Source organism: Aquarana catesbeiana, linkage group LG05 (assembly GCF_042186555.1).
Source record: "Aquarana catesbeiana isolate 2022-GZ linkage group LG05, ASM4218655v1, whole genome shotgun sequence".
NCBI lineage: Eukaryota > Metazoa > Chordata > Amphibia > Anura > Ranidae > Aquarana > Aquarana catesbeiana.
The window spans coordinates 114,549,608-114,563,974 of NC_133328.1; the positions used below are offsets into that span (position 1 = coordinate 114,549,608).

General features: G+C 38.6%; 1 protein-coding gene across 1 annotated transcript; it reads left to right on the forward strand.

The window, feature by feature from the left end:
• The first annotated feature begins 644 nt into the window (after positions 1–644).
• IL6 (interleukin 6) lies at positions 645–14,352 on the forward strand. The gene is made up of 6 exons (XM_073630082.1): positions 645–794; positions 3,758–3,913; positions 6,428–6,600; positions 10,129–10,236; positions 11,395–11,538; positions 12,544–14,352. The coding sequence occupies exons 2-6, from the start codon at positions 3,901–3,903 to the stop codon at positions 12,712–12,714; spliced, it is 609 nt and encodes a 202-aa protein (XP_073486183.1). The 5' UTR covers positions 645–794; positions 3,758–3,900; the 3' UTR covers positions 12,715–14,352.
• The last annotated feature ends 15 nt before the right edge of the window (positions 14,353–14,367 follow it).

Below are 14,367 nucleotides of genomic sequence, written 5' to 3' on the forward strand. Positions count from 1 at the left end.
TACTATAAGTTTATGGCTTTAAAAATGTTATCGCAAAAATGTTATCTTTCTTGTGTAAATTACTAATCCCATCAATTAGCATATAATGGAGATGAACAAATGCAGACATGTTTGAAGTTCAGCCTGTTTGACAACCATTTCTGCCTCCGCAGATACAGTGGAGATGTGAGTGTAGAAATAGATGTACAGGAAGCATGTTATTCACATGGTTACCAGGTTAAAAAAAAAAAGAGAAAAACACCTGAACAAAGAAAATGAATGTAGCCACCACCTCTAAGAACTGGTAAGCTGCAATATAATACATTCTTGTTTATTCATATAACATGCTTGATCATTAATGAAAATATTATATGAAGTCTATTATAATATTAGATGAATGGCTAGCACAAAAATAAATTTACATGTTTTTTATTCTATTCTATTATTTAAAAAAAAGCCAGCTAGGAGTACATTATTGATAAACTGATAATAAATAGCTTAAGAATACACACACACATTGCTGGACCACACCTATATTATAACAATCAGTTTCTGAAGACAGACTGTAAAACCACAGCCAGCAGCTTTGATAAGCACTACTAGCCTTTATGGTATTCCCAACTACTCAGTTAAAACCTGATTGGTGGGGATTCAAAGTGGGAAACTCCTTTCCAGTGAACAATAGCGTACTGTTAGAATGAGAGATGAGTCATTCTGTACCTTCAGATCTCAGATCAGCACCTATTACAACCCCATCAGAAATTAGGGAGTTTTACATTCATACCTGCTGCTGCTGGGGGTTCCATTAGGAAGAGGTAGGTGGACATGCTTCATGTATCGCTGTCTATTAACAAATGTTCTTGTGTAGAAGCCTCTAGTATGAGTCTGTTTTCTGAGACCCACAATGTCAGTCATTATTCATTGCTGTCTCAGAAATGTTGACAAAAGCAAATACATTAAAAAGTGTGTACTGCTTGTTCTAGGCAGTTGCAGAATAACATGAAAATTCTATGAGGCTGAGTAAGAATGGTTGACACCCCAACCCTTTAAGTATATTTAATCCCAGTTGATAAAATGTAATATAAGCCTTACGGTGTTAATGCCCTTTCAAAAGTCATTTTCATTATTTTTCAATCTGCAGCTTTCATTGTGAAATGACCTTGTGATTCTGCCACAAAGGTCCGCATCCAGGTATAATTTTTCTTTTTTTACTACAAAAGCTTTATTTTTGATGGAATTCTTATAGTGCTCTTTTAGTTGAGGACACCCACTACAAGTTAAGGTGTTCCTATTCATGCAGCATACCTTAAAAAAAAAAAAAAAGTAATTATATATATATATATATATATATATATATATATATATATATATACTATATTACCAAAAGTATTGGGACACCTGTCTTTAAATGCACATGAACTTTAATGGCATCCTAGTCTTAGTCCGTAGGGTTCAATATTGAGTTGGCCCATCCTTTGCAGCTATAACAGCTTCAACTCTTCTGGGAAAGGCTGTCCACAAGGTTTAGGAGTGTGTCTATGGGAAGGTTTGACCATTCTTGGACGTTCTGTTCCAATTCATCCCAAAGGTGTTCTATCAGGTTAAGGTCAGGACTCTGTGCAGGCCAGTCAAGTCCTCCACCCCAAACTCGCTCATCCATGTCTTTATGGACCTTGCTTTGTGCACTGGTCCAAATCATTTGGTGGTCAAATGATTGGTCAACTCGATAGAACACCTTTGTAATGAATTAGAGCGGACACAGAGAGCCAGGCCTTCTCGTCCAACATCAGTGCCTGATCTCACAAATGTGCTTCTGGAAGAATGTTCAAACATTCCCATAGACACACTCCTAAACCTTGTGGACAGCCATCCCAGAAGATTTGAAGCAGTTATAGCTGCAAAGGGTGGGCCAACTCAATATTGAACCCTACAGACTAATGCCCCGTACACACGGTCGGATTTTCTGACGGAAAATGTGTGATAGGACCTTGTTGTCGGAAATTCCGACCGTGTGTAGGCTCCAACACACATTTTCCATCGGATTTTCTGACACACAAAGTTTGAGAGCAGGATATAAAATCTTCCGACAACAAAATCCGTTGTCGGAAATTCTGATCGTGTGTACACAAATCCGACGCACAAAGTGCCACGCATGCTCAGAATAAATTAAGAGACGAAAACTATTGGCTACTGCCCCATTTATAGTCTTGACGTACGTGTTTTACGTCACGCGTTTAGAACGATCGGATTTTCCGACAACTTTGTGTGACCGTGTGTATGCAAGACAAGTTTGAGCCAACATCCGTCGGAAAAAATCCTAGGATTTTGTTGTCGGAATGTCCGATCGTGTGTACGGGGCACAAGACTGGGATGCCAATAAAATAAAGTTCATGTGCGTGTAAAGGCAGACGTCCCAATACTTCTGGTAATATTGTACATTATATATATATATATATATATATATATATATATATATATATATTCTTATTTCTTACCATTCTAGTTGTTTCTTTAGAGCAGGCCCTTAGTCAGACTGCAAACTACAATTTCAGAGTGAAAGTGGAAGGACAAAGTGGGGACAGGCTGAGATTCCCTCATTAACATAAAATGCAGACACCAAGCTCTGAGAGAGTTAAAGTGGTTGTACACCCTTACATACACCCAGGGAAACAACTGCTCTCAGGTGATACACAGAGATTAAACAAATCCTTCTACATATGTTGTACCTGTTTATCTGTGGTCCTCTCTTTTCTACAGCTTTCTAAAACACACAGATCAAAGGCTTTTTCTCAGCTCCAGCAGGCAGATGGCATGTATCTGATATCTCACACTGCACAGCACTGAGAGGAGAGCTAAGTGTAATCTAAGACCTGAGTGGAGGGAAAGGATACACTCCCCTCTACACAGTCTCATAGGGAAACATGCAGAGCTGAGGCTGTGAATCACCTTCTATGTGTTGGGGGGGGGGGGGGGGGGCTGTCTCCGGGATTTCTGGGGTTTTGGGATAAACTGTCATGAATTACTAATGTTGATAGCAGACAGAAGAGAGTGGAGACTTAACTTACACTAGGTGCTTTGGATTGAGGCAAGTACACATTATAGATGGATATGTTCTGTTCATTTTTCATTTCAGAGTTTTACAACCGCTTTAACCCTTTTGTTAGATAGTATTCATATCTAGTTTACAGCCAATAGTATTATATCTGTCAGCACAATACTGACAGGGTTAATTATGGTAAACATTAGCTCCCCTAGTCCCCTCATGAACATTACATAGCAGAGAAAAACTTCAGCCTTGGAGTTTTCAGAAAGAAACAAGTACAAAGGAACGCAACATTTTTTTTTTAATGATGCTACGTGAATGGGAACATGTACAAATATAAAGTTCCAATTTGGCTGCAAAAGTAGAAATACAGTTTAAGGAGAGATGCTAATTACATAACATGCCCTGATATATTAGTGACGACTACAGGGAGCATCTGTATTTATTGAACAATCATCAAAATATAGAACAGCAGAAAAAAATATATATATAAATAATAAAATAATGCAATTTCTCATTGATGTAAGTATAATTGACTGGACTGATATCTAGTGGGTAATCTTGTAGCATTTCACCCTAATTGTATACGTATGTATTCAGCTCACAATTTGATTTTTTTTTTTTAATGAGTGGTGAAATATTGAAAATGAGGAAAATACATCATTGAAGGTCATTTAAATAGTTCTCGCTGAGTGGTAATATTACAACACACATTGTGGGCTGTTCTCTTTTAAGAACAATCTGATTTGGAGTTTCCCTCTGCTCTCAATAAATACAAGACAAGACAGTATGGAGATCATTCATTCACCAGCCGGGCACATTTGGGGCTCAGATACCAGCAGCCAACGTCAAACAGAGAAAAGGGAAAGGCAAGGAGAATGGCTGGCACAAGTAAGTGAAACATGCTGGACAGACTGAGAAGTTTCTCACACTGACATTCCATGGTGGTTTGAAAAGGCTGCTGTTGAGGAAGAATGTATTATGTAATAGGCTCTCTCTTATGAGGTTGTAACCCTGTAGGTTACTGTATATATGTTAAAGTACATGGTACTATACTCAAATGGCTTTATAAAAGGGAACATACTGTATAATGAGTGCAGATAACTTTGGCATTCTATTTTTACAGTTTTGTGGTTTTTGTTCAAGTGATCTTTGCTCTTGTAAGCATTGTCACCTTCTGATCTGTAAGTGCTTTACAGCACTAATCCTGAACCAATGGCTAAGGATCTACATGTGCATCCAAGAGGTCTATTGGGTCTCTCCTGCCAGCCTACCTGTTGGCTTTTAGCTTTGGAATACCTACATTGCTCACCCTGCTGCCACATTTATTTGATTTTTTTGGGGAGGGGACATGGTTTTTGGTATTTTTAATGAGTCTGATCCCACTTGTTATAGCCGTCTAACCTGCAAAAATGTGGGGATGATTTCTGTGTAGTGTGCAATTGTCAACAGATGCTCATGGTACATAGTAGAGCTCAACAAATCAGAAAATATTTACATATTAGAAATTTAAATGAATACCTGTCTACTGTGGAAGGTGTTCAGTTATTTCTGCTATACAATACTAGTCAATTATCAGCAATGTAGGTCAAAGTCCAATATTAACACACTGCAGCCTTTAAATATAAAAACTATTTTAAAAAAATGTGAGTCACTCATTAGCAAGAAAACAAAAAGATATTGTATGATTAGGCAGGAATAAATTTGCAGGTAGAGAAGACATACAAATACTGTCAAACTTGTTACAAATATAACAAATGCAAGCTTTTGGAATACTTTTTTTCATTCTTAGGACAACTGCTTATGTGCTGAAATAAGGAACTTAGTGTACTGAAAGTTCATATTTTTAATATTTTGTAGCCAATAAAAATGGTATCACCAATAGTATGCCATCTCTACCTCATAGACCTTACCAAGCATATTTTAGGGTAGAATATCAAAGAATGTTTGTGCCAGTTTCGATTTTTTTTTTAATATTATAACATATATATTGCATTTATATATATATATATATATATATATATATATATATATATTATATATATATATACACACCAAGAGAACGAAGCCTTATTTTCTTCCTATATAGTACCGGTTTCTGACAACAAATAATTACTCATTAACCTTTGAATATGTACATCTAAATTTCACACAACCCATAGGGGTTCATTGAGATCATGCATGTGCTTAGAGATGTGTTATTTTGTAACATTAGGCAGGTGCACTGTTGTGCTTTAAGGTGCTTTTCCTTTGTGCCCTGATATATGTTTTGATACACATTTTAAATGCATTTTTTCATTTAGAATTTGGGGTAAATAGTGTTATAGCCATTACCTACAGCTTGTTAATGTCTATTATCAAGCGCATGTTATATGCAGTGGCGGCTGGTGGTAAATCTTTGGGGGGGGGGGGTTACCTCCCTCCTCCACCTAGGCCAATTGGAATGCTTCTCCTTTCAGCCAATCAGGAAACAGACCCGCTTCCTGATTGGCCGGGAGGAGAATCAGTGTGATATTAGCGAATATTTATTTGCTATTGTCACACAAATGTGTGAGATCTGCGCCCGGAGCCCACCTATTTTTGAAGCCTATTAGAACCTCTGGCGCTAATCCTGCTTCAAAAGAGAAAAAAAAAAAACCCAATTGGAATCCATGCATCCAGCGCCCTGCATGTAGATTAGGGGTCCGGACGCATGGATGGGGGCATGGTGCCCCTGCACCCCTAATGGACAGGCCTCCACTGGTTATATGCATTTTGAAGATCTGATATTGACTTCTATGGGCCTCCCAACACTCTAAAATGTGGGAAAAAAAGAACAGTATTTTTCAAAAAGTACCACACTGCAGCACTGAGATGGGAACATACATTATCTTTATTATTGCAAACCACGACCTCTACATCTCAGCACGTTAGAGCACATGCATTAAAACGCAACAGTCTAAATGGGCCCTAAAGCCCAACTCCTTCCAAAATTTATTTTGTTTTTGTAGAGACAGGAAAAAGGTTATAGTCTCCGAAAAGTTTTTGTTCTTACTATTCATGTACCTATTGAGAAAGTGATGGGAAACCTCTCCAAAAGCACACAAATATACAAATATTTTTGTACAGCGGGGAAGGGTGACATTTTTTATCCCTGTCTGTGCTTTCCTGTCCCAGAGTAACATGGACAGGAGATGAAGGAAAATTTCCCCAAGAGAGTCACAGACAGATATAAAAACCTGGAAAAAAGTCTTCCCCACTCTATCTGAATCTAGAAAAAATGGCTGGTGTTAGGCTTTAAATTTTTAATCTCTATTAAGAGCTATCATTTTTTCCTGAATGTTTAAGCAGTAGTAGTAAATATGTAAAATGATTGTTGTTTTTTTTTAAAGTTATATCTGACATCACAATCATTTATTGTTGCAGGTTTCTATTCAACATCCATCCAGCTCTCTGTATGTTTGGCAATAACTATTCTTGTAAAGTCTGTGAGCTCGGCACCTGTATCAGTTGCCTCCTCTGGTGACACTGGTAATAAAAATTCCGTCGCTGATACGGCCAAAATTATAGCAGAGGAAGCTAGAGAATTATATGAAGAGGTGAGTGTCTTCCAACCAATACTCTGTGGTTCTCAAGGCAGCATTAGCTCTGTTAGGTCCTATGAAATTAAGGATTATCAGGAGTAAGGAAGGTATGCACACAAACACATACTGGAGTTGATTTCTTAAAACTGGGGAGTGCAAAATCTGGTGCAGCTGTGCATGGTAGCCAATCAGCTTCTAACTTCAGCTTGTTCCATTAAGCTTTGACAAAAAAAACCTGGAAGCTGATTGGTTTCAATGCAGAGCTGCACCAGATTTTGCACTCTCCAGTTTTAGTAAATCAGCCTCAATGGGTTATTTAGTAAGAGTTCATTTACACCAGCCCACACACTAAACCACTATGGGTAGGTGCACTGTGCAGGGTAGCATGATACATTGTTAAAATGCAATGCAGTGTACATTTTTTTTTACTTTATTAAAAAGTCACAAAATGACTCTTCATTCAAGTCTATGCACTACAGTGCATTGCGTCTGGTTAAAGTTGCATGTGATGAGCTGTGCATTGTACTGTGAACATAGCATAGAAAACAATTGTTTTCTACATGTCCTAGCATTGATCTGTGCAGATCATCGAAGCACCACAGATGGTGTACAGGAAGCACTAATGCTGCACCTAAAGAGAGGGACATGTGCAATATGAAATAACCTGTAACAACCAATCAGGTTTATTAATTTCAGTCAGATATAACTTCTAATGATTCACTGAATAAGTCCATGTTTAGAATATAGGAGCACAAACTAAGCATTTATACTAGTAAAGCAACAGGTAGAAACTGATACCAGGCCCATGGATAGGGTTGCCACCTCATCCCTTGACAGCTTCTGAGGCTAATTAAATGCAGATAAGGCACTGAGTTTAAATACCACCTTAATCAGCCACAGAACCTGTGTAATTACATGTGTTCGGGTTTAAAGGGATGAGGTGGCAACCCCACTCATGGCGCTGTTGGCCAAGTTGTGAACCTAACTTTCCTCTTTGCTGCATCAGTGCAAGCTTCATAAAAGTATTGGCATAAAGAGGACTTTATTGTAAAATTGTATTGGACTGTGTGACAATTGTGCTCATAAAAAAAAAGTAGAGATGAAGCCCTATTTTTTTAATTTTTTTTTAAAACCAGACCATTTTCTATTCCCCATAGATATGGGTGTACAACCTTTAAAGCGGAACTAAACCCTCCTATGCTTTACAGCCAAAGAAGCTGCCATCTACAGCCATGATGCTGCACATGTGAACAGTTGTGACATTGGCCATTTGACGGCTTAACAGTTCTGTTGAGATCCCAAGTAATTAAGTTATCATTCACGGCATACCTTGAATGTATCTGTTTTGAGAAACCATTAAATGGATGGGTTTAGTTCCTCTTAAGCATGGTGATGCTCATTGTCACCATGGATATTAATGGAATGCAGTATTCATCCTGTAGACACATGACTACCCTGTGTATAAGCCTCTCCACCAAATTACTTTCAGATGGGGCTTTAACGCTGGCTGATCAGCAAAAACTTTTTATTGCTTTCAGTTTGTTTTTCAGTTTGCAATGCTTCTTTTTCAGTCCTTAAATCATGTCTCTGGCTTTCCCTCAACATTGTTGCCAGTAAACTGTATTCAAATTTGTCTCAGCATCATTCCTTGCAGTCCCTTGGGGCATACAGCAGGCTAAGTGGAACTTTCTGTGTCTCTGTGTGTGTTGTTCTGGTACTTCCTATCTGTGAAATTTCTGATCAGTCAGCCTTGTTCCCAGAACACAGATTCAAACAGTCGTCACATATTTATGCGTTGTGTAGTTAATAAACTTTTGCTGAGAAGAGAAGTTATATGAAAACAGGTGGCCTAAACTGATGAATACATTTTTTTTTTAAATATTTTTTTTGGATATGTATCATAGCAGAAAGAAAAAAAAATATATATATTTTTTAAATTGTTGGTCTTTTTTAGTTTAAGAAGCAAAAAATAAAAACCGCAGAGGTGATCAAATACCACCAAAAGAAAGCTATTTGTGGGTAAAAAAGAACAAATTTTGTTTGGGTACAGCGTCGCATGACCACGCAATTGTCAGTTAAAGCGACAGTGCCGTATCGCAAAAAATGGCCTGGTCATTAAGGGGGCAAATCCTTCCAGGGCTGAAGTAGTTAAAATAACAGTCAATGCTCTCATTTATATATGAGATTAAAGGATAAGTTCACCTTTAAAAAAAATAAATGCACATCTTTTTGCAGGTAAAATGTGCAGTTATTTTTTTTTTTACTTGGAGCATGGAAAGTATTACATCCATAATCAGGAGATCGCGGGTGCCATGCAGGACTCCTGGAGACTTCTCAGTGTATCTGTCTGCTTGTACCTCGTACGGGCAGATACACACTGACAGGAAGAATGAATAAACTACTACAGCGCTCAACAATGCCATGGTGGTTAATTGAAACTACAAGCCGACAGCCACAAAGGCTGTCAGGACTCGTAATTTCCCATTCACAGAGGACTGTGAGGGAATGACTTGGCTAGGCGGGTAGAGCCCCGTCCCAAAGAGTGATAGTGGGCACCCGGAGAAGACGCCCACTCATTGTCACTGGGGAAGGGGGAGAGGCTGCAGCTGCTGGAATATGTTCCCCCCTAAATACGAGTGGAACATGTAACATATTCCAAAAGGTGAACTTATCCTTTAAAGCCAAATTTGTAAATGTAAATTCCTGGAGTTGGGCTTTAAAGTGTAACTTTAATCAGAAAGTTAAGTCCTGATAGCTGACTTCAGGCTGGTCCTTTTTACGGGTATAGCTATGTAAAACATTAAAAATAAGTGCCTATACTGTTTAAAATCCAGGAATGCACTATCACCCTGCTATGCACATGCTTAGTTACTCTTTATTCTCAGCACGGTGCCTAAAATCAGAGACACTTGCTGAAGGAGGAAGAAAGCATTAGAATGACAGACTGTGCCAAAGGAACACAGCGTCTTAACTTATCTCCCTGATTTTCTTAAGCCTGGTACACATTAACAGTTTTTTTTTTTTTTTTATGCACCCCGCTTAGTGCAGTTGCACTAATTTTCCCCATAGCTTAGTGAATGTGGTAAAGCTTCACTTCGTAAAGAATACCCCTGTCAGGTGCAAAGGGGGGAAAAAAAAAAAACAGTATTTTTGATTGCATATGATTGGATGACAGCAATCAGCAGAGCTTCACCTTCACTAAGCCCTGGGGAAAATGGATGCAACTGCAATTACAAAAGTGCACAGTCTATTTGCCTTTAGTAAATCAACCCCAATGCCATTTGAAGTATAGCTGTTGATAGAAAGTTATTAAATATCAAGTGTCACATGATGATTTAGAATTGGAGAACTCAACTACAAGTCATATAAAGCTTTCCTGGCAGCCACTGAGCACGCTCTTGCCAGTACATAGGAAATTTAAACTTTATAAATGTTTACTTGGATTACTGGATATCTTTTATCTCAATTGATATAACATAATATCGAGCTGTGCGCAAAATACATTTGTACAGGTATTGATTCATGAACCTTTTATCCTCACAGGTTTGCAAGACTCCCAATCTATGCACCAACAGTATGGAACATAATTTGAAACAAGAGCTGAATCTCCCACAAATCACAAATAGATGTCTGAGCAAACAATTTAATAAGGTAAAGATGCCATGTATGCCAATTACTAATTTACAATCAACCATTGAGTTCAGGCCAAGCTTATTTATTGTCTATGGGGCTATAATCAAATATGATCAAAGTAAAGACAGTTTCTTCCATTAAAAGATTTGGTTTATTTATCTGTCAACACAAACATGGCCCAATAAGAACAAACTGCTTGGAGGGAAAAAAAGAATGGTGGGAATCAGATTGTGTGTAAAGGCAGTGCAAACACCTTTTTTTTGTATTTTGTTTTGGTTTCTCTATAAAAAAGGAACAGCCTCTGAGAAGGCCTTAAAGTGTAAGTTCACCTTTACTAAAAATCTGTAAGGCGACCTTACACTGGACCCTCTCCCCATCCCGCTGTACCAGATTGCCGCGATCCCCCACGGTCAGAGACTGAGAAGCCGCTTCACTGGTCTGGGGATTTGAAATCCCCACGACTTAATCTTGTATCCATATTGCTACTACAGGGATTCTAACTGGACAGTGCTAACCAACCAGAAACCATCTTGCCACTACTGTAAGCATTCTGAGAAGAGGAGAGAAAGCCGCCAGGATTTCAAATCCGAAGACCAGTAAATCTTTAAATCTTTTTTTAGTGTCTGACAGCAGAGGATAGCGGTAATCTGGTACAGCAGGACCGGGGGGGGGGGGGGGGGGGGGGGTGTTGGTCCAGTGTAAATTTCTGTAAAGGTGAACTTATACTTTAAAGACACACTTTCACCTACCCATTCAGAACAAAGTGAAAGAACACCCCGCCCCCACACACACACACACACACACAAGGTAGTCAGTGATCCAAGCTCCCTCTCTACTGAAGAAGTCCACTTGGAGTAAACTCTGATAGCTGAGTTTACCTTGTTGTGTAACATCATCGCACACCAAGTGACCATGTTTAGACCGGCTGATTGGCCACTCACTGATTGGCCGGGTCACTTGCACCCCAATATCAAGTTTTGTTCTGTTAAAGAAAGCAAAGCACAGATGTATAAGTATACCTTGTTATGAGGTGGACTATCAAGAGGTTCTCACTTTGACTTGAATGGGCAGGTGACAGCGTTTAATACGGATACTGTGGTGGGATATAAAACATATGAACATTATTGTTGAATGCTTTTGTCTAAACTGCATACTAATAACATTTACGTTTTCTAGGATGAATGTCTACCTAAGATTCACAGAGATCTTCTCAGGTTCCAAAAATACTTGACCTTTTTGAAGAAAGCTTTAAAAAGTGAAAAGGAAAAAGTAGAGTCCGTACAGCACAAGACCAAGACGTTGGCAGAAGCCATAAAGAATGTAAGTATCATTCTAATAACATGACTTTGTCTTGAAATTAAGCAAACAAGGGAAGCTCAATGTAAACACTTTTCAACCTATAAAGTGGTTCTAAAGGAAAAACATTTTTTACCTTAATGCATTCGGGTAGAAAAACGTCCCAGTAGTTGTATCACCCCCTCACCCCCTGTATGCTTACTTAAGCTCACTCTTGATCTAGCGCCGTGCCCATCTGCACTGGTTCTGGTCTCTCTCCCCACAAGACACAGAGGCAGCAGCAGGAGCCATTAGCCTTAGCTGCTGTCAATCAAGTCCTGTAAGGAGGGAGTGCGGGGCAGACCAGACCACTCTGTGCATATATATATATATATATATATATACGGTATATAGACGCCTACAGTCCAACTTGGGAGCAGTCACATGTTCTTCTCCAGCACATTTTCCACTATTGATTCAGTCAGGGCTTGCCGATGACCTTTATTACCTCACAGATCTTAAAGCCTGGAGTCTTTAAGATCTGTGAGGATCCTGCAGCTGGACAATAAATGAGAAATGTCCTTTGACTTCAGGCAGCATTTAGATTAGGAGTTTTTAAAAGCTGCTTCGGTGATTAGCTAGAGGGGCAGTGTGGGGTACCTTTTGGGGATCCCTGGCGAGAGCACAACTTTAAGGGGTTTCCCCTTTCAACAAAAAACTGATAATCCCCTACTTGTTCCCTAAAGTGAACTGGTGGGGAGTCTCTACAATCATCTTCATAAAAAAAAAAATCCAGCACTCAAAGCTGCTAAAATACTTTGTTTGACACAAGTACAGTATGGAAAACCCACTGGTTCTCTGGTGAAATTGGAAAAAAAAATTTTTTGTAGCAATCTAATCCACAATTTATTGGGCCCATATATGCGCCTTACAATCTAAATCTTTATTACACTAAAAATGCTGTGAAAAGATTAAAGCTGACCAATATTATCATATTAACCAACAGAAAAACTTTGAACACCCTCTTAAAATGATTTTATTCTGTTTTAGATGGAAAAAAATCTCTATGAAGAGAAAGAGGTCACTGGTACAGACATTCCGATGGAGAACTTACCGTCCAAAGATGCTTGGAGCGAAAAGCTCACAACCTACCTCATTCTGCAGTCCTTCAGAAACTACATGATCAACACATCCCGAGCTATACGAAACAGCAGTGGTTAAACATACTTTTTCATATTCACTACTGTGTAGTGATACACACTTGTTCTGTTTGCAGAACTTTAGAGATTTACAGGAAGGTTGAATTGTGTAGTAACACAATCTAACCTTGCAACTTTTTTTTTTTTTTTAAGGGCACCTAGCAGATACCCCAGCACAAATCTCATCTAAGTGGTTCAAAGAAGTACAACCCAGCTGATACTGTAGCATATACTCATGAACGATTGTCCTGGGGGGTATGCACTAAAAAAGAGTGCCTATTAGCAGGATGACCAAATTATTTTATTATTTATTGTTACAATTGTTTCTAATTTATTTTTTAAACTTAAATTATTAATTTTAATATATTTATTTAATATACTGTTTACATATTTGCTTTATGTTATATTTTTGGGTAATTTAATATTATTTGGATAGTGTACAACAGAATACATCCAAAGTCTAAACAAGAGAACAAACTGCATTTTAAATATTTTAAATAGGCATTCAACTAAATTGTATAACAAAATAACTGCTCATGCCGAAAATTAACCTGGGTTCACACTTATGCGATGTAGACACTGCATGTGATTCTCACAGGAATCGCACCGCATTCCTGTGCACATCAAATGCAATGTCTGTGCAGTGTGATTTCAGCCATACATTTTCTATAGCTGAAATCGCATCGGCACCAAAATGGTACATAACCCCCCCCCCCCCCACACACACACACGTGAATCACATCGCTTGGGTGTTCACACCCATGTGATGCGATTGTGCCAATCGCACTGCATTTTGCGATCTGTTTTGGGGTGTCGTTAGATAACATTGCCCCCTGCAACAGATCACACGGACACTGTGTGGAGAACAAACAAGATTCGCTGCGTTTCCCCCATTGCATAAGTGTAAACCAGGGCTTAGTCTCAGCTCTGTTCTCATTGTGTTTTAAACTGTTGGCAATGAATAACTCATAAGTAGCTTAAATGGCACCCAGTGCTGTCAACCTGACTGCATGCGGTTAAAGAGAAATGTATAAAAAAAAAAAAATTTGGTTAAAATTTTGAGTCTTCCAATGTAAGCACCTATGTAAGGGGCTTTTCTTCACATCACGTTGGTTTAGCATTGCCATTCAAGTCTATAGGACTTGAAAACCTGCTTGTAGCAGGTCAACTATAGGTCAAATGAACCTGTCACTAAATTCTAAATAATCTCAGAAGCGTCTCAAACTGATGCCATCAACACAGATGGGCTGCCAATGCAAGGCAATGGAACAAAAACCAGACTTGTACCTTTTTTCTTTAACACACTGCAACACAACACATGATGGTGTGCTGCAGTGTGGGCCGGTCAGCACCTACTGAACTGTGAGTTGGGTTGCAATTATAAAAGAATAGTGCCACAGCACGGCACACAGTGTGCGGTACATTATCATTGTGTGCAATAAAACATGTTTTACTACAATGTATAGGTGTGAAGGCAACCTATATCTGAGACATGTATTCAGCCCTGTAATAGGGCAGGGAGAACACCACAAGTATTTTCTGTGAAAAGCAAACCAGTATACTCTGAAGGGTCAACCACGTTGGATGTATTCACTGCTGCATAGTTATTTATTGCAATTTCCCTACTGTTATTTATTTTTGTTTTTAAAAGTGTTGTTAAAAGATCAAATAAATT